The following is a 23,646-nucleotide window of genomic DNA, read 5'->3' on the forward strand; positions in this document are numbered from 1 at the left end:
TAGGATCATTTTAATAGAAACAAGCATATTGTTCAAAAGCCTTTGACCATCTTTCCTTTATCCATGGCCTTTCAAGATCACCCTGAATAACCAAACTCAAACCAGAAAATTCACTCCACAGCCTGAGACAGGATCTACAACACACAGAAACAGAAATACAGCATGGCATGAGGAGAGAGGGAGGAGTAAGCAGGATTGTTCCACTTCTACCCCTTCATGACATTTCAACACGACTTTGGAAGTGATCACATCTTGTACCACACAGGGTTGAAGAATTTGTTCCAGTATTACTTGGGGGAAAGTGTTTTTTTAACCTGGATAACCACTGGGAAACACCACATTGGTGTTTAAACTTTTATCTCTACCACAACAATGTACAAACACCGTCAGTGGCTCTGTCCCTACAGAAGCATCAGCCTCACACACACCCAGCTGCGGCCACAGGATTTATGGGATGGGAAGCTCCTTTATCCTGCCACACTGCCAGGTTTCACTCACATTTCTGGGGTCTTGGACTTGTTTTTCCCATTGAAGAATTCGGGAAGCGCGCGACGTTCAATCACGTGGATGCTGCAAGAAAACAGTTGAGTGTCAGACCCTGAAACAGCCCTGACCCCAAGGAGGATTCCAGGCTGCAACCAATGCCCTCCCTCTAGAATCAGAGACTTCTCCTCAAAGTTCTGAGGCAAAATAAAAAGGTTTCAGTAGTAGAGATAAACCCAGAATGGTCAGACAATGACTAGGGAAGTACAAGAGAGAAAGGAATTAAGGAGGGAATTAGAGGGAAATCAATGTATGCAAAACCTGTTTGAAATCCTCTTCCTCATTCCCAACCCCTGAGAAGGGCCAGAAATATTTCAGCACAGAACATGGGAACCAGACCTAAACAAGAGTCACTGCCTTCAGCTCCCAGGCTGATTGGTGAGAAAACAAAGGAAGGGAAGCTGCCTGTGGAATCCTCTGAATCCTGCCCCCTCAGGGCAATCCCCTGGGCTGCTGTGGAATCCTGAATCCTTCCCCCTCAGAGCAATCCCAGGGCCTTGCCTTGGAAGAATTTCCCACAGTTTTCCCCACCTAGGCTGAAGGAGAGGACTTAACCAAGTACTCCTGCATGACACCATGAACCACTCCAGTGCCTTCCACACGTCCCAAACCCTGTTGCTTTCTCCTTTCCCTGTTCCCTCACTGGTTGTGGTACCCCTGGTGGCTGGCCCCATTTTCCCTGCAGGCCAATGCCACCCCCATGTGTGCCTGTACTTAACCCTTTGTGCCACCCCTGTGCCCTCTCATACTTGACCTGTGCACAGCACATGGCAGCTCTTTTGCCCCGATTTCCCTTGGGTGTGCTGAAATAACCATGCTGGAACTGACCCTACAAAAGGTATACTTAACCCCGTGCACAGCACATGGCAGCTCTTTTGCCCCCGATTTCCCTTGGGTGTGCTGAAATAACCATGCTGGAGCTGACCCTCCAGAAGGCCCTGCTGCCTCTCGTGGCTGAGCTGCCCACGGTGAGTGTGGTGTGTGCCCGTGACTGCTGTCCCCGAATGCCACCCCAGCAGATGCTCCCTGGGGACAGCAGCAGCCTGTGTCTCACGGAACCCCCCTGGCCCGGGCCCTCACCAGTTGTAGTCGAACCAGGAGGCGTAGCTGGGGATGATGATGTGGTTGGTCTGCTCGGTGACATTGTCCTCCCCCGCGTCCAGGGAGCGGCTCTGGTCGCCCTTGTTGGGGTCCTCGTCCTCCTGAGGGGACACAGCAGCAGGGTGAGGGCAGCGCGGGGCCCCCCGAGCCCACAGACACTCTGTGACACCCCCACGAGCAGGACAGCTTGGGGCTCTCTCCACTGAAGCCCCCTGAGAAGAGCTGCTCTGCAACTCAAGTGCCAACTCCTGAGCCCCAGTGATGAGGAGGGCACAGAGGAGGCAGCAAAACAGGGTCAGGACGTGACAAGAACGGTACAAAACACCTCGGGTGTTGTCTGAGCGGTGTTAAAAACAGCCAAGGCCCACAGGCAGACCCTGAGGAGTCACTGGGATCAATAATGGATCTTTATCTGTGATCAGCTCTTCATCTGAGCTCCCCCAAAGACAACAAGGTATCACTCTGGACACATTCAGGGATCTGGCATCTGTTAAAAATAGTGCCTGGCATGCCACAAATGCAACTCAATACAGAAACTACCCCTGCAGCTCCACTGAAATGATCAGGAAGCCAAAGCAGGGCTTAGATTTACTCCTAAAACCAAAAAAACAAAGCAAAACCTCTCATCTGAAAAATGCTTCTTGGAAAATAGTCAGCACCTGTCTCCTCATTCTCCTTTTTAATACACCAGATTTAAAAATACCAAGTCACCCCCAGAACCTGGAGAGTTCTATAATAAACTCTCAACCCTGTCACTAACTGATCTCATCTCACAGATCACTGGAAAGCGAGTTCAGGTGAAGTTACTGAACGTGGATTAGGATCTTGACAGGACACAGGGAATGACTTCAAAGAGAAAGAGGGCAGGGTTGGACACTGGGGAGGAATTCTTCCTGGTGAGGGGCCAGGATGGAATTCCCAGAGCAGCTGGGGCTGCCCCTGGATCCCTGGCAGTGCCCCAGGCCAGGCTGGACACTTGGAGCAGCCTGGGACAGTGGGAGGTGTCCCTGCCATGGCAGGGGTGGCACTGGATGGGCTTTAGGGTCCCCTCCAGCCCAAACCATCTGGGATTCTACAATCTCAGTTGTCACCAAATTTAGGAAGCAGCAGGTGCTGTTACCTTTCCTCCAGTGGCCACTGTCTCCTCATCCTGCTCATCTGAAAGGTGAAAACATTGAGAATTGCACCAATAAACTCATTTAAATGTTCAGGAGCCTTTCCAGCAACATAACTGTTTAACTGGAAAGGACATTTAACTCCAAAGGGAAGGGAAGGGAAACAAAGTGGATCCCACATCACTAAAGCAATTACACCTTTGTCTATCCCAGACCAGGGACCAGGTAAGAACACAGAGGAAGGATAATTAGAATTTTTCAACACTTCAGAATCCATAATTAATTACTTCCTTTCCCAGTGTCCTGGATGACTCTTGCATAATAAGATATGGGATACTAGTTTGTATCTCATGTCAAGGCTCAGCAAAGCTCAGGGAACCTGTGATTTACCCTGGATTCCCAGTAAAAAATTCTGCTAGAAAAGAGCTTGTATGTCATGTTAAAAAATAAAAATAACAGTAGCCTAATGAGGGTATGAGGGGACAGCTTTGCAGTGAAGAGCTGGTACACTGGAACTGGAATACGTGTGAAATATGAATTAATTCAACAAAACAGAAGCAGAGGCTGCTTTTTAAACTGGGAGATTTAGAAATATTCAAGGCATATTTTAAAATATTGACTGCAAGCAGGATTGGGGGTGAGGCTGAGGGCTGCAGGGGCTTTACCCAGGTCTGCCACGGTTCCTCCTTTCACGGGCGTGTTCTCACTGTCCTTCTTTGGGTTCACTGCAAGAACAGGAGTGATGAGAGAGCAGCAGACAGCAGTTCTGCAGCCTGGCCTCATTTCCCTGGGCTCTGTCTGCAGTTCAGGAGTTCACCCAGCAGCACAAGGGCTGGTTTGTCCCATTGCCCTGCATTCCCAGCTCCACAGAGAGCAGCACAGCCCTGCTCCTCCCCACAGCAAGGCTTCAGTGCAGACACCAAGGAACACCCAAATGGAGAGACTCCCAAAATTATCTGCTGCCAGGGATGCAGAAGGAATTCTTTTTCCCAGAATTATTACTGCCCACATCAACACTTCCCTGAAAAGGACTAAAAGCACTTGACACTAGCACATTTTCCACTCATTTAACATCCTTCTTCTGGGGGCTTGGCAGGGAAATACTTTGCCCCAGAAAACTCCATCTCCCCCAACAAGAGCCAGTGAAATGAAACATTTAAGCAGATCGTTGCAAATCTATTTTTAAAAGTGCCTTTTATAAATGCAGTTTTGTATTTTTAAAGGCCAAAAGGAGGTGACACTGCTGCCCTTTTCAGCTGTTACATGCCTGACGAGATAAATTTATGGGCAGACACCCATGGCCACGGAGTATTTCAAAGATTTGACAAAATACAGACACAATTTTGATGCAGTTTAATTTATAACATTCAAAGAGCCCCAAGTGTTCCCATATTTTACCATTTTTGGGAAGTACCACTTCTTCTATGTTGGGTACTGGGGTGGGATCCTCCATGTCCTTGGTGAGATCCTCCTGCTCATCCTCTTCCTTCTGCCCCCTCCTTTTGCCATAGAGAGCTGCTTGCCTGGAACAGAGCAGACAAAGATGCTCCTGGACAGTGCTCGGGTGCCAGGACAGGAGGGTCAAACCCTCCTGAAGCCACTCTGGGAACAGGGGCAGAACCAGCCCCTCATCTCCACACAGACCCCAACTCAGGCTTCACACCTGGGAGGAGGAATTCAGATTATCAACTCATTCTTGATAAAGATCTGGTTTTGTCTTGTTACAGTCCAACAGGTCCATAAACAAAACCTGAATTTTTAGCTTTGAAGTGCTCCCCTCCATACCCACTCCTAATACCCCACAGTTAGTAATTAAGTTTTTAATCGCTATTAAAATCTTACTAATTACTATTTAATTAATAGTAATTAAGTTTTTATTTGGGTAGAATAAGGAATTGCACAAACTGCTCAGGAATAATCCCTCAAGACTAGCCAGAAATAATTCCAGAACCCCAGGTCACAGAGCTCTCCCCATAAGCATTTCTTGAATTTCTTCTCTTCCTCGTTGATTTTCACCTCAAATTCCAGGCCTCTGGACACGTGCAGACACTCACCCTTTCTTCCCTGTCTTTTTCCTGGACTCCACAGGAGTTGGGGGTGGAGAAGGGGAGTGTTTCCTCTTCCTCGTGCTGGCTGCTGCTTTCCTGTCCCTCCTCTCGGGGCTCCTCACAGGCTGGCAGGGAGCAGAGCTTTGAGTTACCCCCAGATTCTCCCACTGCAGAGCTGCAGGCTGCATCCTTCCTTAACCCACCCCAAAACAGGATGCCACCGCTTCCCTGGGCACCCTGTGCCAGGGCTGCCCACCCTCCCAGGGAACAATTCCCAATTCCCAATCTCCCATCCATCCCTGCCCTCTGGCAGTGGGAGCCATTCCCTGTGTCCTGTCCCTCCAGGTCTTGTCCCCAGTCCCTCTGCAGCTCTGCTGGAGCCCCTTCAGGCCCTGGCAGGGGCTCTGAGCTCTCCCTGGCTCCCTCCCTTTTCCAGCTCTGTACAAGCAGAGATGAAGGACATTGCTCTCCCTCCAGGCCCCCACCCACCTCCTCATTCTTCATGGAGATCCTCTGGCGAAAGCTGACGGATTTCCTGTTCTCATCCACCTCATAATCCTCCTCATTCATCCACTCATTGAACACATCCGTGTCCAGGATCCACTTGGCATGGACCTGCACAACAGGAGACATGGGCAGGCTGATGCTTTGGGGAGAAAGAGCTCCATGAGAGACCTCCCAGGATCAGGGACATTCCTGGAGCTTTACCAGGTCTGAATGTCCCAATCCCTCTGGTTTCACACACACCAGTGGCAGTGTCACATGGCAGGACCACAAAGGATGAACAGGACTCAGAACTCAGCCTCTGCTCCTCAAGCATTTTGAGGCCTCCTGGAGTGGGAGCTCAGCTCTGAGAGCTGGGACAGCAGCTCTGGGTTACCAGTGCTCTTTGCGTGCTGAAAATTGCCATCAAAACCTCCTAAATAAACCATCCCCTTGGCAGGTGTGCCACAAACACCAAGAAGTGAGCAAGAGTTGGCCCTTCCCTGGAGGGACAAAGCCAACTGTCAGGATTATAACATCCACCTTCAGAGAGTTTGGTTTTCACAGCTGGAAAACCTTCTGGTGCTTTAGAGTCATCTATACAATTTATTACTGATTTATTAATACTTCAGAAAATTCTCTCTGACTGTTCCTAGTAAGGTTTATACCCCAAAATCCTGTTATCCAGTGAGTTACAGGAGCTGGAACAGACACCAAGGTCCTTTCAGCCTGGGCTGCTGTGACTCCAGGAGCACACACAGAACACGGCCAGGGTAACACAGAGAGTGCAGAACAACCAGAGCAGGGCAACACCCGCCTGCCCCAGCACAGGAACCCTGGGAAGGACTGGGCCAGGCTCGGCTCAGCTTCCCTTTGGCCTGAGCCAGGCCAGGCTCAGCTCCCCAGGCCAGGCCTGAGCCTCACTCACCTTCCAGGGCTTCTCGGGGATGGGCGCGTCCTCGATTTCCGCCTCGATCTCGCTGGCATGGACCCAGGTGTCGTAGCTGGGGAGGGTCAGAGAGAGCAGCTCAGGCACCAGGAGCACCAGGAATGGTTTTCCAGCAGCTCTGGCACAGGCAGACACCCCTGCAGGGCGTCCCACAGGGAGCAATCCTGCTTTGTGCCACAGGAACTGGGCACGGGGCACAGGGAGGGCCCCGGGGCATCCAATGCACATTAAAAGTTAAAAACCCTCTCAGTGAACCACTCCAGCTTCAAGTGCAAGTCTGGAGAGATTCAGGGGGTAAAGGCAGCTCTGAGTCACCCAACCAAACCCTGCCATTAACTAAATGCACTTCTTTCTGTTCTTGTGATTTCAAAGCAAGAGCGACTGGATTCCTGGAAGGGAGGAAGCTGCACTCTGTCCTAGAAACCACTCATCATTTATATCCACTCTTCCACATTATTCCCTCAAAAGCCTATTTATTAACAAACTGCACTGAGCAACAGCAAAAGCCACAGTCCTTTGTAACCAACAGCAGGTGCTGAGCACAGGGAGGAGTCAGGGGCAAGGAAAGATGTGCACACAGCATTCCTGGCTTTGCACTGTTCAGTGTGTACCTGGTTGAAAAACACCAATACGAACCTGACTACTGATAAAAATATAGAAATATTTAAAGGCACTTCATCTGTATGAATAAAAAACTTCAGTGTGATTACTGTCTGCTCTCCTCCATTGAAAGCCCCATGTGAGATAGAGTTCCTAGGAATTTGGTGTGTGAACAGATTTCAGTGGCCTGAAAAGTTAATTAAATAGCAGCCAATACTGGGTTATCAATGTTTTGATTGATCGTCCATAGCCTGGGCTCAGAAAGCAGTTACTGCAAATACAGTGAAGCTCCTATCAGCACATACACTGAATTTTAGCATGTTCCAAGAGCACAGGGCAGGTTTCTCAAAGGGGTGCTTTAACAGTCACTTGCACCTGACTGAAGACAACCCTTGGAGTGAAATCTCTTTGTCAGAGTTTAGCCAGGTGACTGGAAGTTCTCCCTTTAAGTTTAAGGAAAGGCTCCTTCCAGCTTTAAAATCAATTTCCAACCAATTCCTTGTGGCTCTGCAGAAGAACTCCTTTTCCAGCCCAACCCACCTGCCAGTGCCACAAATGGGTGTGGATATTGCAGTTTTACATCCATGGTTCATTCTTTCAAGCTTTGCACACTGGGATCAAGACTTCTCCGTCAACAAACAGTTCAAGCTCAAGGTTTGCTTTCCCCCAGCCATCCTTACCTGTCTGGAAAGAAGCCCCAATGTACCAGCACCTGCTTGTCCTTTTTCATCACAGGTCTCAACCACTCATCTGCAAGGGAATGAGATCCAGCTCAGATGGGGAGGGAAAAGCACAGTAATTCACTTCTCACAGCGAGTCAGAGAAGTTACTGCAAACCCCTCTGCTAAATGTCTGCTGGGGCCTGAGCTGGGAAGGGACCTTAAAGCTCATCCCAATTTCCCCCTGCCATGGCAGGGACACCTCCTGCTGTCCCAGGCTGCTCCAAGTCCTGTCCAGCCTGGCCTGGGGCACTGCCAGGGATCCAGGGGCAGCCACAGCTGCTCTGGGCACCCTGTGCCAGGGCCTGCCCACCCTGCCAGGGAACAATTCCTGCCCATATCCCATCCATCCCTGCAGCTCTCAAGTACCAAACCCTGCAACCCAAATCCTGAGAACAGAGCCCAGAGAAGCATCACAGGAGAAACCCCGAGGCTGTGAACCTGCATCTCTAATCCCTGCTGGAATTTTGGGCTGCTCCCCAGTGTGACCTGGGGCTCAGAGCTCAGACACACACAGGGCTGAGCCTGGTGCTGCCAGAGGGAGAGACACAAACCATTCCTGATCCCTGCAAACTGCAGGGAGCACTTCCATCTAGTGGCCAGCACAGGCCAGGGAATGTGGGAAAGGGATTTATTTATGTCTGTGCAACTTGGGCTTGAGGACAATGACCAACCAGGTAATTAAATTGATTTAAGATGTAAAAGGGAAGAAATATTTTTTGCTGTTTGCTGAAAGAGGCAGCAGTGAAATTGCTTTTTTTGGACCTTGCACTTCATGCAGGCAGAGTGAACTTTAACATAGCCAAGGCTCATGGAGGAGCTCTCCTTACCCCCCCAAACAAGGATTGTACCAGCATTCCCTGCAGGATTCCTGGAGAGCCAGAACTCAGAATCAGGGAATTGCTGAGGCTGGAAAAGCCCTCCAAGATCAGTGCAGCCATTCCCCAGCACTGTCCCCAAGTGCCACATCAGCTCTGAAATCTCTCCAGGGTTGGGACTCTACCCCTGCCCTGGGCAGGAGGAACTCTCCCAACACCCAGCCTAAAGCTCTCCATGCACATTATCCACAATGCAGCAAGAGTTCCTCAGGAGCAGGCTGGGAGCAGTCCTGGTGAACACTTCCACAACTCCTCAAGGCATTCATTACAAGAGTATTGCCACTGAAAAACTGCCACAGGAGGTTACCATCATCCACTGAGGTAGGACTCGGATACACGTGGTGGGTAGCCTTGGATTTCTCTTCAGTGACTGTTCCCTGTGGGAAACACAGGAGAAACTGCATGAGAAACCCTCAGCACATCACCCCAAAACACAGCTGGTGTTCAAAATTACATCCCACAAACGTGTAAGAGATTGATTCAACAGCACAAGGAGCTGCAGATCCCAACCTTGGATGGCAGCAGCAGCAGGAATTAGTACAGGGTCGTGGGGTGGGATGTGGGATACTCTGGGATCAGGGGCTGAAGGGCAAGAGCTCCCACAGCTCAGGAAAGGGACAGGGGCAACTCTGGAGGGAGCTGGAAAATAACAGAGGTTGGAGCAGGGAGGACTTGGGATAGCAGGCACTGGGCTGGGGTAGTGGGGAGATGACAGCAAGGGGTTAAAATATGAAAATAACCAAGATAGTGAGGAAGCTAAGCTAGTGACAAGATGAGAATTCAGAGGCAGAGCAAAGGAAAGCCCAAAAAGCAGAATTGGAGACAATTTCTGTTTTCATCTCCTCACATCCCTGCAGAGACAAAGCTGCTTCAAAAACCCCTTAAATCACTCATGGATACAGCGTGGAGCTCACTACAGACTTCCTTTATGAAAGGAAAATTGACTCATTCACTCTAATTTAAGCAATACCACCCATCCCGAATCAGCCAAATAATTAAGAGCAACTTGTGAAAATCTGCCCAACTGAGGCTGAGACAATGGCTCATAATCACAACACAGGAAATACATTAAATCTGCAAAAGAAACTCTTTGGCTACAGCTGGGAATTGTCCTGACACAAAAGCCATCAGAACATCCAGAGGTCACGTTCCAGGGTATTTCTCTGCAGACAAGTGAGAAGACTGTTTATGTTTATAAGGATGAAGCCATTAATCTTGCTCAAGCCATCCTTCAGCACCTGGAATTACCAGGGCAAGGTTCCCTGAGGCCGCCCGGGCTCTGCTCAGCACCAGCAACCAAAGAGTGAAATAAAGCAAAAACCAACAGCCATTTCAGAGTGAAGCTTCCTTCTGCTGTCCCACACATCTGGAACAGCTGCCTCACTCCCTGCTTCAGACCCAGGTTAGGACAAAGCTGCGCTGAGCAATAAACCAGCTGGGGCTGCCCCCAGCTCACCCAGAGCCATCTGGCAGCAGGTCCAGGTCTGCTTTTGGAGCACAGCCAGGGCTCAGCCTCACGGGAGGGTGAAAGCCATTCCCCAGGGGAGCTGCTGCTGCTGCTGTGTCCTCAGGCAGCCCCAGGGCTCAGGCAGGGGTGTCCCTCAGAGCTGAGGTACAGCTGTGCTGGGTGACACTCACCTGGTGACGCTTGACAATGTCCTTCAGCTTGTTGGCCAGCTTCAGCTCCATGTCAGGAATGAGGTAGATGGTTGGTCTGCTCAGACAGTTGTTCTGTGAGAGAACAGCAAGTTGAACAAGGAATTAGGAGGCGATCTGTGGCAAAAAGCAGAATGTTCCTAGGAAAATCCCCAGTGCTGGAACTCCAGCGGAACCCAGAGCAGGGGGTGACACAGGTCAGTGATCCCAGCTCCAGGAGCCCTGGGACAGGGACATTCCCTTCAGAGCTCCCCAGCAAAGCCCTGCCCTGGTTTTTATCACGCACTGAAACCACTGTACGTGGGCAAGGGTTTTTTGTAGTAAGAATATTGTTGCTTTCTGCTGTTCTTCCTGGTTCCATTGCTAATGGACCCCTGAAAGTTATGGTTTGACCACACCTTACACTGAACTTGGCTTCAGAGTTTGAAAAAAAATCATACATTATTCCCATGCAGCAGTTAAAAAAATGAACTTCAGATGAGACTCCACAGAGCTGCTTAATGAGTACAGATAATAACTTGTTTGATAAAGTGAGAGTTAAATGGATCCTAACCTGAAAAAGGCCAGTTCAGATCAAACTGGAAGTCAGGAATGGGTACAGGAGCAGTTACTGAGCCCCAAGGGTGCCACCCCCCACCCCCACAGGGACATGGGGACACCCGGGATGTTTTCTCTTTCCTCACATAAATAAATAAAATAAAAACCTCTGCATGGCCACAGAGGGCCAGTGGAAATAGTCTGCATTTTTCAAGTGAAAATGTGGAATTGTGACTAAGCTGGGTGGGAGAGGGAGGGGAGAGTCCCCCATTCCTGCAGAGGGCCAGGGTGAAGTCCTGCCCCGAGTGCCCAGGGAGTGGCCCTGCCCTGGGCTGGGGCTGTCCTTGCCTGCACCAGTGTTTTCTCAATGTTCATGAACATCTCCACGTTCCGGTCCATCCGGGAGGGATTCTGCAGGTCAAACCTTCTCCTGTGGAGGGAAATGATTCACAAATATTAACTGCACATCCCCAGCTGCCAGCAGTCCAGAACCTTCCCTGCTGCACACAAACTCTGGATCATGGCAGGGGTGCCAGGACACTCCAGCACAGCCACAACTATTTCTGCTGCACTTGGCACCCTCGCCAGCAAGAAAACCACAATGAACCACACCAACAAATGCAGCTGATTTGTGAGATGTTCAGGGAGGAAAAGGAAGGCTGACAGCACCCACCAAACCCTGCAGCAGGGCTGTGCATCCCACCACAGTCACAGGGGGTAACTGAACACAACCACCATGGATTTCAACATCAGATGAGGAAATTCATGGATGAACTCTCATGGTTCTCTTACTTCTAGCTGCACCCATCCACCAGTCCTGGGAGCCCAGAGAAGCAGCAATTCCTCTGCCTGGTGTGAGAACAAACCACCCCCAGGACACGGGCAGCTAATAATCCACGGCAGCACTGTATCACCACCTTTACTGGACCCTGGTCCTCTAATTTTGTTATTTCACGGACAAATCATCACAATTATTGCAATGCCAATGGAGATCTGTCCATCAGAAATGGGGGAGGACACAAAACCTGAGAAATCTCCTTGGAAAGCAGCAGAAGAGCCCCCAGGGTCCTGTGCTGTGCCCACCCGACCCCTGAACACGTCTGGAACTCCCAGATGGGCCAACCCAAATGAGGGATTGGAGTGGTGACCCCAGAGCCTGAGGAGGGACAACCCCAGCCCCAAAGCAGCCCCAGCACTGCCCCAGAGCCCAGCAGCTGCAGGGAGTGCCACAGCTGGGGCTGAGCCCTTGGGATCCAGCCTGTCTCAACTCCAGGTGCTGAACCCTCAGGATCCAGCCTGTCCCAAACTCCAGGAGGTGCTGAACCCTCAGGATCCAGCCTGTCCCAAACTCCAGCACGTGCTGAGCCCTCAGGATCCAGCCTGTCTCAACTCCAGGTGCTGAGCCCTCAGGATCCAGCCTGTCCAAACTCCAGCTGGGGCTGAACCCTCAGGATCCAGCCTGTCCCAAACTCCAGCACGTGCTGAGCCCTCAGGATCCAGCCTGTCCCAAACTCCAGGAGGTGCTGAGCCCTCAGGATCCAGCCTGTCCAAACTCCAGCATGGGCTGAGCCCTCAGGATCCAGCCTGTCCCAAACTCCAGCATGGGCTGAACCCTCAGGATCCAGCCTGTCTCAACTCCAGGTGCTGAGCCCTCAGGATCCAGCCTGTCCCAAACTCCAGCACGTGCTGAGCCCTCAGGATCCAGCCTGTCCCACAGCTCCAGGAGGTACTGAACCCTCAGGATCCAGCCTGTCCCAAACTCCAGGAGGTGCTGAACCCTCAGGATCCAGCCTGTCCAAACTCCAGCATGTGCTGAGCCCTCAGGATCCAGCCTGTCCCAAACTCCAGGAGGTGCTGAACCCTCAGGATCCAGCCTGTCCCAAACTCCAGGAGGTGCTGAGCCCTCAGGATCCAGCCTGTCCCAAACTCCCAATCCTGGGATTTTCAGGAGGGAGAGGGCCAGGCAGGTGTTCTGTGGGAACACCTGAGGTGCTGGGCAGCTCTACCAACACCCTCTGTCAGGGGGATGGTTTCTGTCCTAAAGCACATTATCCTTCACGCTGAGGACACAGCAAACAAATCAAATGTAAGATCCTGGCACGTTTATTGGAATCAGCCTTTTAGAGAGGAATTTATGACCTTGTTGTGTGCTTTGGGAAGTTCACCCTGACTTGCAGAAGCAGGGCCAGCCATCAAGGCTGTCAGGTCACTGTCAATAAGCTATTTTACACCTATACTACAGAGGATTTTGAGCTAAGATCGAGCCCCTTCTCCAGTACCCAGCCGTGGTTTGTATCCAAAACACCCAGAATGGCTCTGTGGGATACAAATGCCAAATAAACACCTACAGACCTCTTGGCACCTGTGAGACAAAGACACCCAGGGCATGACCAGAGTGTTGACATTTTTAGCTCAAAAGCTGCACTGTGCATCCATGGAATGCTGCATGCCCCCAGCTCCCTGCCTGCTCCAGAAAGCCAGAGAAGGACAGGGACACATGAATAACGGCAGGGTTTCAGCTGCCCATTTGGATAAAGTGGCACTAACTCCTCCTGGGCTCAGCTCAAGAGGCTCCCTGGCCAGGCTGGGCCAGGTGTGTATGTCCAGCTCTCAGACATACCTATTGTGGCGAGGAAAGGGACTTCTCCTATAAGACAGATCAGTCACAAACAGGTTAAGCAGGAGCGACAATGCAGACCGAAAACAAAATCAAATCAAGCACAGGGCAGGCAAACAGCACAGATTACTTGGCAGAGTCAGTGGGGGACACATTGCAGGCTCTAGGGCTGGGCTCAGAGTTAAGGTGCAGGATCCCTGCCCGCTCCAGCCCACATGCACACACACCAGGCACTACCCACCTAATCCTGAGCGGCAGCAAGGCAGGGACAGGGGAGGAGGCAGCTCCAGGGCCCTGCTGGGCTGGGCAGCTGACTGCAAACCACATCTTCTTATTAAAAAAAAGGAATGTTCCTTCAATTCAAATGTTCCTGAGGTTGGAAGCATTTAATTCCCGTGTCTTAAGGCAAAGAGGTAGCAAGACACTGCTGATAAAGCACACTGCAGAGAGGTGCCTGTCCCAGGTGTTGGCAAGATTGGGATAGGAAAGCCCCTGAGGGTGGTTTGTTCCTGATATATCCACCTCAGACTGAGCAGATATGAATATAAATAATTCCTAAAACTAACCAACCATTCTCAAACAACTTTGTTTTGCCTTTTAAATGGCTCTTGTGTGTAAAAACAACTCAGTCAATTCCAAGAACGCTGTTACAGATTGGAAACATCACATCCAAACTATTTAAATTTGTGGACAGGAACAGCCTCTGCCTAATTTTATTGATTGTTTACATTTATTGACTTTTCATCCTCATTTTTTCCCCCAGTGTTCTCAAATATAGGCCAGGTTGGACATTGGGGCTCAGAGCAGCCTGGGACAGTGGAAGGTGTCCCTGCCATGGCAGGGGGTGGAACTGCATGATTTTAGGATCCCTTCCAGCCCAAACCATTCCAGGATTTTATGATCCCATGCTGCTGTTCCCTTGGGAAGAGGATTACAACTTAAAATCACCCAGGTGAAACCACTCCTGGGATGTCACAGGGATATTTTCATCCCAGTACCAACAGCTCCAGGGGCACAGCTTCTAAGTGCTTACACTCCCCATTTTTGGAGCAGTGGGGATCTGAGCATGTACCAGGACCTGCAGTGCCTCATGCTTTTCCAATCATAACTAAGCCAAATAATCAGTACAGCAACAAAGATTTATGTCTCACAGATGTGAGAGTGATCCTGGCTCATTTTCTCAGTCAGACAGCAAGGAAATAAAAAAGGAGCCTCAAACTTGTAATTAACTCCAACTACAGGCCCAAAACCTTAAACTTGGCCAACTCCTCTTTAAATTTAGAAGTGTGGGGGTGTGTCTTAGAAAAGCTACCATCAGCAAAACAGGAAAAAGCTCCCTCTTCCCATCTCCACTGCCTTGCCTGCCCGAAGCCCTAGGAAGGATTAAACTTTAGGTAGTTTGCATAAGCAATTCATGTGCTTGGTTTCATGCAAAAGGTGTGTAAACCACAAATAAAAACTTACCAGCCCTGTTCATTCTTATATTTGTAAGCAGCACCAAGAATGTGACATAATGTACCTCCAGCTTTGAAATCCATGAAGCACTTTGCCTGAAACCCAGAAAACAAGGAAAAACAGTGACATCGACTTTTATGCAATTATTTTAAACAAATACAGATGGGTTAGCTGAGTTTTAGACGTGGAACATATCAAATGAAAAGTTAATTTTCAGATGAAACACTTCTGGAGTGTGATGTTCTCCTTTCAGAACGTTTCCTCAAGATTAAATGTATTTGGATTAAGCAGAATTCTTTGTGCTTGCAAGAACTTGATGTATTTGAAAGCTCCAAGCAGAGCTGTAAAAATCCAAAGTACTCTTTGAACACCCATTTCATAGTAAATTAAACCTCAAATCGTAGCTGGCAGGGAAGCAGCTCTTCATCTGTATGAGAGCATCAAACCAGATCATCAGGCATGAGCACCTGGAGCAGAGCTCAGCTATTCCACACTCCATCCCTCCCCCAGGGAAAGCTGTGTGTCAGGAGCTGCACATCTGCCCTGAAACACCAAACCCAGCTCATTTCTTCCCTCTCAGCTTCACCTGAGTCACCCCTTCCCAAAGCAGGAATCCCACAACATCACACAGGAGCAGGAGGAGGCTGGAAGCTTCAGAGTCCCACCAAGTCCCTTCTCTGAAAGGTTATTAAAAAACCCTGTTTCCTGAACAAAAGCTCAATTTTCTGATACATCTGAGCCTGGAATGTGCATCTTTCCTGCTCTCTCTGGCCAGGATGGCTGTGCCTGGGAGAAGGCAGCTGCTGCCAGAGCCCTCCTGGAAATGGAGACAGGAGGATGGGGCAGCTGCAGGCAGGGCAGGGAGAGGCAATGCCAGGATCTGCTTTGGTTGTGGAATATTCCGTGCTTCTCAGTAAATACAAAAACCTTGTACGAGGCACAAAGCAGAATCTGGGGAGTTGCTCAGAGGCCAGGCTCTGGTTACCACCAGGGGCTTTCTGCTGGGAGCAGAAGAGACCCCCCCAAATAGCAGCACTCCTGAGGATGCACTGAGGAGCTGTCTCCTGCTGGAAGGAACTGAGATCCAAGTGCTGTAAACTACCTGAGCAAATTTGGCCAGATCAGAGCTTTGAAGCAGCGAGAACAAACACAGGAACAACATCTTTATGATGCCACTGCAATGTTTATTGCCCGTTTTTAAGATAAGACAAAGTGACTTAAGGCTTGGGAGCACTCCAGTGGTTTATGCACTTGAGGAACGTGGGCAGGTTCATGGTTTGTGCTGCCACACCCAAATAAAGCTCTGCAAAGCTCCCCCTGTCCCTGAAGCTTCCCACTATCACCGAGGCATCAGGAGAGGTGGTGAGATCTTAATGGCACCTTGGGGTGCTTCTGGGTGCCCCCCAAAGCACCAGGAGATTCACAAAATCCCAAAATGGATTGGGTTGGGAGGGACCTTAAGATTCAGCCAGCACCCCCTGTGCTGTGGCAGGGACACCTCCCACTGTCCCAGGCTGCTCCCAGCCCTGTCCAGCCTGGCCTTGGGCACTGCCAGGGACCCAGGGGCAGCCCCAGCTGCTCTGGGCACCTGTGCCAGGGCCACGCCACTCTCAAAGGGAAGGATTCCTTCTAAAATCCATCTCGTTCTGGGATTCACCCCATGAGTGCAAACCCTTCAGCGAAGGAGCGTGCACACCCCACCCTCATGGAGAGGTTACAGGGGACAAAACACCTGGGGACACCAGCACAGAACAGAAAAAGGGCTGTCCTGTCACGTGCACCCACAGCCACAGGAGTTCTGCCAGGTTTTCAGGCCAACTTCAGCTTCAATGGGCTTCAGCATCTTAACTGGCTACAAATGATTCCAGCTTTGTGCACCCACCCCAAAGAGCCCCAGTGCCAGCACACATCTGTGCCACAGCTGGTGCCACACTGGCAGGATCAGGACACCTGTGCTGGCCCACAGAGCTCCCCTACAGCACCCAGCTGGCATCAGGCTGGCAGCCCTGCCCTGCTCCCAGCTCTCTGGGGCTCACACTCCCCGGGACAGGACCCTCTGGGTGTGGGCAGGGCTCCAGGCTGCACTTTGGAATGGAAGCAGCAGCCCTGGCAGTGCTGATATTGTTTCTGGCTACCTGGATGGATCCCAGGGGACTGGAGAACCAGCCCAGGGCCAGCAGGTCACCACCTGCTGCTGCAGAACGTGGCAAAGGCTTTCAGCCCTGGCAACCTCACAAGTCTGGAGTTTAGTCAACCAAAACAGCTAATGGCAGCTTGTTTGCCCTGGAAAGTGCATTTTGCTCGCTCAGTTTAGGATGCACCAGTCCAGATTTGACTTAAAACTGATGAATTCCACTGAGTTTCAGTAGAAATGAAAACGTTCCCGCAGCATTCCAGAAATCATTTCACATACAAAGAGAAGCTGTCCTACACTGCACACGTGCAGCGAGGAGAGGTGTGCTACTCCAGCCCTGCCAGAGCCTGCACCAGCAGGAGCCTGGGCTGGGCAGGGACGGCCCAAAGCCCTGGCCAGGGAGCTGTGCCAGCAGAGCGAGAGCCCCAGGACAATACTCACAGGAAGCTTTGTGAAGGCAGGATTGGTGACATGTTTTCCAAAGGCATCTTCCTGGAACTGCAGCAGCTGCACCACCAGCCCAGCCAAGGTTTTATTGGTAGGAGCATCTGCCTGAACGTACTGCAAGACAAGAAGCACAGTTTGTTGGGGACAGGGAGCTGCAGGGAAGGCTGCCTGCAGGCTGACCCCCCCAGCTCCCTCCTGCACTTGCAGAGCAGAGTTTCAGCATTTTGGGATGCCTGTGAGGCTGGGAAGGGGTGGAGGGGGGGTTTGCACAGGAGAAGGACCCAGCACAACCATTTTCCAGGCTTCAGCTGAACATCCAGCACTCACCTGGGTTCCAGACAAGGATTAACCACTCAGGCTGAGCTCAGCTCGTGCTGCCCCCACACACAGAGCCTTCTGCAGCCACCTCACAGCCTCCTGCTGTGATCAACTCCCCATTAATCCCCAGAGCAGCCTCTGCTATAAATAGGATGTCCTGCACACAGGGAAAAGCTGAGCCACACAAAAGCACTTGTGATGTTTTGGGACGGTCAGAGCAGCTCCCAAGGCTCAATAAAATTACATTTACATTGTGAGTGTGAAATCACAGCATGGAATATTAAGCCCCTCCCACAGTGCTGAGCTTTTGTCACCCCCAATATTCAGTATCCACTCACTGGATGTCACCTCCTTGCTGTGCCAGGTGACTGCCAAGAGGAGAACAAACATCACTTTTCCAGGTAGAACATGCAGCAATCTGAGCTACCCTGGTCTCTCAGCTGGGTAACTCTCAGCTTTTCCTCCTCCCTCAAATAAGGTTCTTCTAAAACCCCTTAAAAATGAGTTTGAGACCCAGAACCCTCCGAGTTTTAAAGCTGTGGTGCCAAACACCAGCCAAACCTAACAGAGCTTTGCAAAGCATCAGCTGCAAAGCCAAAGGCACCACAAAGACACGGAGTGAATGGAAACAATTACAGTTTCAGTGTCTGACCACCCTGAGATGTGAATTCCCCCAGCACTTTCTCAGGAGCAGGCACATATCCGAGAAATTAAATCTTCCCAACTCAAAGGACACAAATTCCTGTGGGGCTCCCGAGTGTCCTGTCCTGGGTATAAATCCTGAGCTGGAAACACGAGCCTGGAAACAACTGAAGGCTAACATTCCAGAGCTGCACTTCAATTTGCCCTCCTCCCTCCCCCAGGAATTAATGTTTTAATTACATCAAAATCACAGAATATCCCGAGTTGGAAGGGATCCACAAAGATCACCGAGTCCAACTGCTGGCTCTGCACAGGACTTTGGACAAGGGGGAACAACTTCCACTGCCAGGGGGCAGGGATGGATGGGATACTGGGCAGGAATTGTTCCCTGGCAGGGTGGGAGGCCCTGGCACAGGTTGCCCAGAGCAGCAGCTGGGGCTGCCCCTGCATCCCTGGCAGTGCCCAAGGCCAGGCTGGACAGGGCTGGGAGCACCTGGGACAGCAGGAGGTGTCCCTGCCATGGCAGGGGTGGCACTGGATGGGCTTTAAGGTCCCTCCCAACCCAAACCAGCCTGGTTGAACCTCCTTCAAAAAACAAATCTAGAAGAGGTGGCATCCTTGTACTGACTTACTCTAATTCTTTTTTTCCTGATATTTTCCTTCAGAGAAAAAGGAAAATTACATGAGAATGCACCTTGCAAAGCCTATTCTTAGACAAGTGAACTTTTTCAGGCAATCACTTATTTTCTTGCAGCTCTCATTTTTACCTCTTGCAGGAGGCACTGACAGCTGGAAGCTATAAAGGAAGACAACACCTTCTCATCCTCCCTTGCGCTGCCACTATCCTGCAGATCCTTTTAATGAGCAGCCCATTACCTTGCCTGAGGTTCCCTGAACAATAAGGAGAAAAAACCCTTCAAAAAGAAGCCCAAGACTCCCCTCCATCATTTCTGCATCCTAATGAGCAGCACAAATGGGTCTTTAAGCAGTGACACACAGCAGACAATTTCCCAATCAATTCACAGCGGGACTGAGGGACCACAGAGGCACCAAGTCCAACAGATCTCCAGGCTCTCCCCTCATGTCCACAAAATGATCCTGCAGCAAACAAAGGTTTCTAAGCAGTGAATTGCAGGGCAGAGTGATGCCCTGTTCCACAAGAGGATTTTGCTCTCATGCTGAAACGCCAAAGCCCCACGGACACAGCAGAGTTTTCCAACCTTTCCACAATAATTAGGAACACAAAACCACTCCCTATTTTTAAGCAGAAAATGTGTGGTCAGGAAGCAGAGCGTGAGCAGCAGCAGAGGGAATCTCTGCAGCCAGAGCTGCACTGCAGCTGCCCTGGAAGCATTTGTCACCGAAGGGGGACAGATGCAGAGCAGGCTCTGATGTGGCACTGACCTCAAACACCGCCATCAGCTCTGCTGTGGCCCGTGCACACACCTTCCCCAAACAAAGGCATTTCAGCTCAGTGCCACACAAGGGGAAAGCCCACACTGAAATGCCTTGATTTGGGTCAAACCCCGGCTCCTTTTCCAAGGGGAGAACACAGAAGAGCTGCAGACAGACCCCTCCCTGGACCCAAGCCAAGGCAGGCCTGGGAGGCTCCTGCCAAGGGCAGCAGAGCCACAGACACTGCCAGGGCAGCCCCTGGGGACAGCAGGTGGTGCCAGCCTGACACGCTGGTGGCACAACTGCCTGTCCCCAGCAGCTGCCCGTGCCAGCCTGCGCCCTGCTCCGGGATATCCACGGCAGGGAGGAGGAGATCCCAGCTCTGCCGGGAGCTCTGCCCTGCAGACCCTGCCTGGGCATCAGCCCCAGCTCAGGGATGTGCTCAGACCCCTCTCCAAGGGGCAAGAGGGTCCCAGCTCTGTCCCCAGAGCTCCCCTGCTGAGCCATGCCCTGATCCCCTCTAACCAACACCCCACCTGCTCCTTAAAAATCCTCCTGCCTCCTAAAAATCAACTGCTCTGGCCTTTTGTCTCAGAGGGGCAGAGCAGTCAGAGCCACCAGAGCTCCCAGGGCCCGTAGATGGATCTGGATCTTGCCCTGGATATGAACAACACACCAGGAGGGCTCCTGGGGGAGCTCAGCTGCAAGGCCAAGGCCAGGGGCTGCATCCTTCATCAGGCAGCTGCTAAACCCCTCCCAAACTACCTTAGAAATAGGTCTTACAGACAATAAAATAAACAACTGCTTTGGGACACCCCATTTAATATGAGCTTGTGGCTTACTGAGAAAGGAACTGCCTAACAGTGCTATAGATAAATGAGCATTAACAGAACTGCCCGGTTTACTTCTGAGCTGTGAATTTCTAAGTAACTATGGTGACATCAAGGTGCCCACTACAGTCTACCCAAGTTACTCTGAACAAGGGATGGAGGGACAGGACACGGGGAATGGCTGCCCACTGCCAGAGGACAGGGCTGGATGGGACACTGGGGATTTCTGGCCGGGAGGGTGGGGAGCCCTAGCACGGGGTGCCCAGAGCAGCTGTGGCTGTCCCTGGACCCCTGGATGTGTCATGGAGAGGGCTTGGAGCAGCCTGGGACAGTGGAAGTGTCCCTGCCCATGGCAAGGGTGGAATGGGATGGGCTTTAAGGCCCCTTCCCCCCCAAACCCTTCCAGGATGCTGTGACTTTGTTCTGTTAAAGTCTGGCAGATGCCCCAGGACTCCAAACGCACGGCACAAACCCATTCCCAGCTCCCAGGGAAGCAAGGCTCCAACATCCCTACTGCACCCACGCTGCCTGGGAGGAGCCGGGCACCTCCTGCACCCCCTGATGCTGAGAAACAACACAAACCAACTCCCAGACATCACACACACAAACCGGGAGCGGGAGGGAGCCTGGAAAAAATCAGCTCACTACAAGATCAATAATTTCATTTTCTGTATTGTGTTTGGTGCCTGTCAATGAGTGTTCCAAGGTGCAGCGTGAGTCTCCCACACTGCTACTGAAACCTGTTTCACTCTTAATTGTACTCTGGAGACACAGAGAGCTCCTCACCAGTTGTTCTTGTCTAGAGACACAGAGAGCTCCCCAACAGCTGCTGCACTCTAGAGACACAGAAAACTCTTCAACATTAAAGTCTTGTCTAATCCAGAGTCAAAATGAGCAGCTCTGCAAATGCAGCTCTCCAACTCTCCCTGCCCCTCAGGACCTCTGGATCCTGAATGAGCTGGGTGCTGCTCTGGGATTCTCTCCAGCTGGTCCCCAGCGTCCCTGGAGCTGGACGCACCAACTGCTGCTGACAGCTTCACCACTGACATGCACAAACATCTATTTTTAAGAGCATGGGCTGGACAAAGGCCAGTTATAATCACCATGCACCTCTCTGGAAGGAGCCACGCACCTGCAGCGGGATGCAAACAGAACAAGATGAACCAGAGTCCATTTACAGCACATCCCAAAGGGAGCCAGCCCTTCCCTCTGGAGTGTGGAGGCTCCATCTGTAAGCACTGGTATCAGCTTTATTGCCCCAAACCAAAACCACTTTTCATTTTTTAAAAGGATTATCACAGCAACATTCCAAAACTCACTGGCCCTGTAGACTCTCCTTAGTTCAACTCTAATTACCCTCTAGAGCCACGATAAATGGCTAATAAAATAGATGGCTAAGAAATAAATATCTAATTTTAATACCAATTTATAATGCAATAATATAAATTATATAATATAATAATGTAATTTATATAACATAATAATATAATTTATATAATAACATTATTTATATTAAATAAACAATGGCAATAATTATAATAATACAATTTTTGTAAGCAATTTGAAAGGAGGGGTTTTCCCTTGGCTCCCATTGCCGCAGCACACAGCCCCTGCCCAGCCAGCACAGAGACCCAGCCCGGCAGGGGGTTCGGAGCCGCAGCAAACACTTTCTGCGCTCAGCGGGGCACCGGGGCCCTGCTCAGATTTCCCGGGATCCCGGGGGTGCAGGACCGGGAAAACCACAGCTCCTGCAGGGCGTGGGACAGCCCCGCAGCCGGATCGAGCCAAACCGCACAAATATTCTGTTACACTGCCCTGTCAACACAAAGAGCCGGAGCGGCTGCCTCGCAGCCCGAGCCGAGCTGGAAGGACTGGAAAAACACACCCGAGCTGCCCTCAGCCCGGATTCCCAGTTCGGATTGTCCCAGGCACACCAAGAGCCCAGGCAGCAGCCGGGGTTCCTCCCCGCGGGGTGCGGGGCCCCGGCCCGGGGGAACGCGGGCTGAGGGCACGCTGGGCCGGGCAGCGCCGCTCCGGCACCGCCGCAAAGTTACAGCGGGCCGCTATGGAGCCATGAAACCAGCACCCGGGAGAAGAAAAACAAACCAAAAACACGTGAAGAAAGCGAGGCGGGCGGAGAGGAAGAGGAGCCCAAGGGCAGCAGCGGCGCTGCCGCCCCGAGCCCGGGGCAACACGCGGGGCTGAACGCGGCTCCCGGCGGCACCGGGGGATCTTCCTCCCTCTTCCAGCGCTCCCGACACCGCCGGGGCGCGGCCGAAGCGAAACCCAGCGGGGCCGGGACCTGCCCGCGCAGGAACGGCACTGCCCGGGGCGGGCGGGCACCGGCCGGGCCCCCGCGGCCGGCGGGAACGTCCCGGGGCCACCGGGGCTGCCCCGAACACGGCCCCGGGCAGCGGAAATGTGCCGCCCCCCACCCGGCCCCGGGGGTCACAAAGAGCGGCGCAAACCTCCGCCCCCCCCCCGTCCCGTCCCCCGCCCGCCCGGTGCCCGCCGCCCCCGCCGGGCCGCACCTTCTTGTAGTGCTTCCCCAGCCACACGCGGACCGAGTCGAGCTGGGACACGGTGTCGGGGCTCTCCCAGAACTTGCCGGCGGGGCCGCCGTCCTTGCGGCGCGCCGCGGCCAGCGCGGGGCCGGGCCCGCCCGCCGGAGCCGCCGCGGGGCCGCTCCCGGGGCCTCCGCCCGCCGCCAGCGCCGCCGCCGCCATTGTCCCCGCGCGCCCCGCGCCGCGCATGCGCCGCGCCCCGGCCCGCGGCCCGCCCACCGCGGGAGCGCGCCCGGGACCGGAGCGGGAACGCGAACGCGATCGGGGGTCGGAACGGGAACGCGAGCGGGGACGCGAACGGGGCTCGGAACGGGAACGCGATCGCGAGTGTGCTCGGGAACGCGAACAGGAGCACGAACGGGAACGTGCTTGGGGATGTGATCGGGAAGGCCAGCGGGAACGCGCACGGCGCTCCTGTGAAGCCCCGCCCCTCGATCGGCCCCGCCCCCCCTGAGCCGCTCCCGCTGAGGGACCCCGGGGGCTCCGGGCCCCGAGCGCACCGGCCGTGCCTTCGGTACCGGCAAGAGAGCGCTTCAGAACCCAAACACACCGGCCGTGCCCTCGGTACCGGCGAGAGAGCGCTTCAGAACCCAAACACACCGGCCGTGCCCTCGG

The 23,646-nt window shown here is 52.3% G+C and overlaps 1 protein-coding gene across 1 annotated transcript in view; it reads right to left on the reverse strand.

Annotated features, from left to right (window-relative positions):
* Nucleotides 1–23,222, reverse strand: part of SMARCC1 (SWI/SNF related, matrix associated, actin dependent regulator of chromatin subfamily c member 1) — a 64,299-nt gene extending 41,077 nt beyond the window's left edge. Inside the window, exons 1-15 of the mRNA XM_038130016.1 lie at nt 22,999–23,222; nt 17,277–17,396; nt 14,711–14,796; nt 10,978–11,059; nt 10,075–10,167; nt 8,744–8,813; nt 7,520–7,589; nt 6,219–6,294; nt 5,297–5,422; nt 4,814–4,932; nt 4,158–4,282; nt 3,425–3,484; nt 2,765–2,802; nt 1,624–1,745; nt 499–570 (exon numbers count right to left, since the gene is read on the reverse strand). Of these exons, the coding sequence (XP_037985944.1) occupies nt 499–570; nt 1,624–1,745; nt 2,765–2,802; nt 3,425–3,484; nt 4,158–4,282; nt 4,814–4,932; nt 5,297–5,422; nt 6,219–6,294; nt 7,520–7,589; nt 8,744–8,813; nt 10,075–10,167; nt 10,978–11,059; nt 14,711–14,796; nt 17,277–17,396; nt 22,999–23,220 (1,481 nt within the window). The 5' untranslated portion in view covers nt 23,221–23,222. The remainder of the gene's footprint in view (nt 1–498; nt 571–1,623; nt 1,746–2,764; nt 2,803–3,424; nt 3,485–4,157; nt 4,283–4,813; nt 4,933–5,296; nt 5,423–6,218; nt 6,295–7,519; nt 7,590–8,743; nt 8,814–10,074; nt 10,168–10,977; nt 11,060–14,710; nt 14,797–17,276; nt 17,397–22,998) is intronic.
* Between the last annotated feature and the right edge of the window lie 424 nt (nt 23,223–23,646).

Source organism: Motacilla alba, chromosome 2, assembly GCF_015832195.1.
Source record: "Motacilla alba alba isolate MOTALB_02 chromosome 2, Motacilla_alba_V1.0_pri, whole genome shotgun sequence".
Taxonomy (NCBI): Eukaryota; Metazoa; Chordata; class Aves; order Passeriformes; family Motacillidae; genus Motacilla; species Motacilla alba.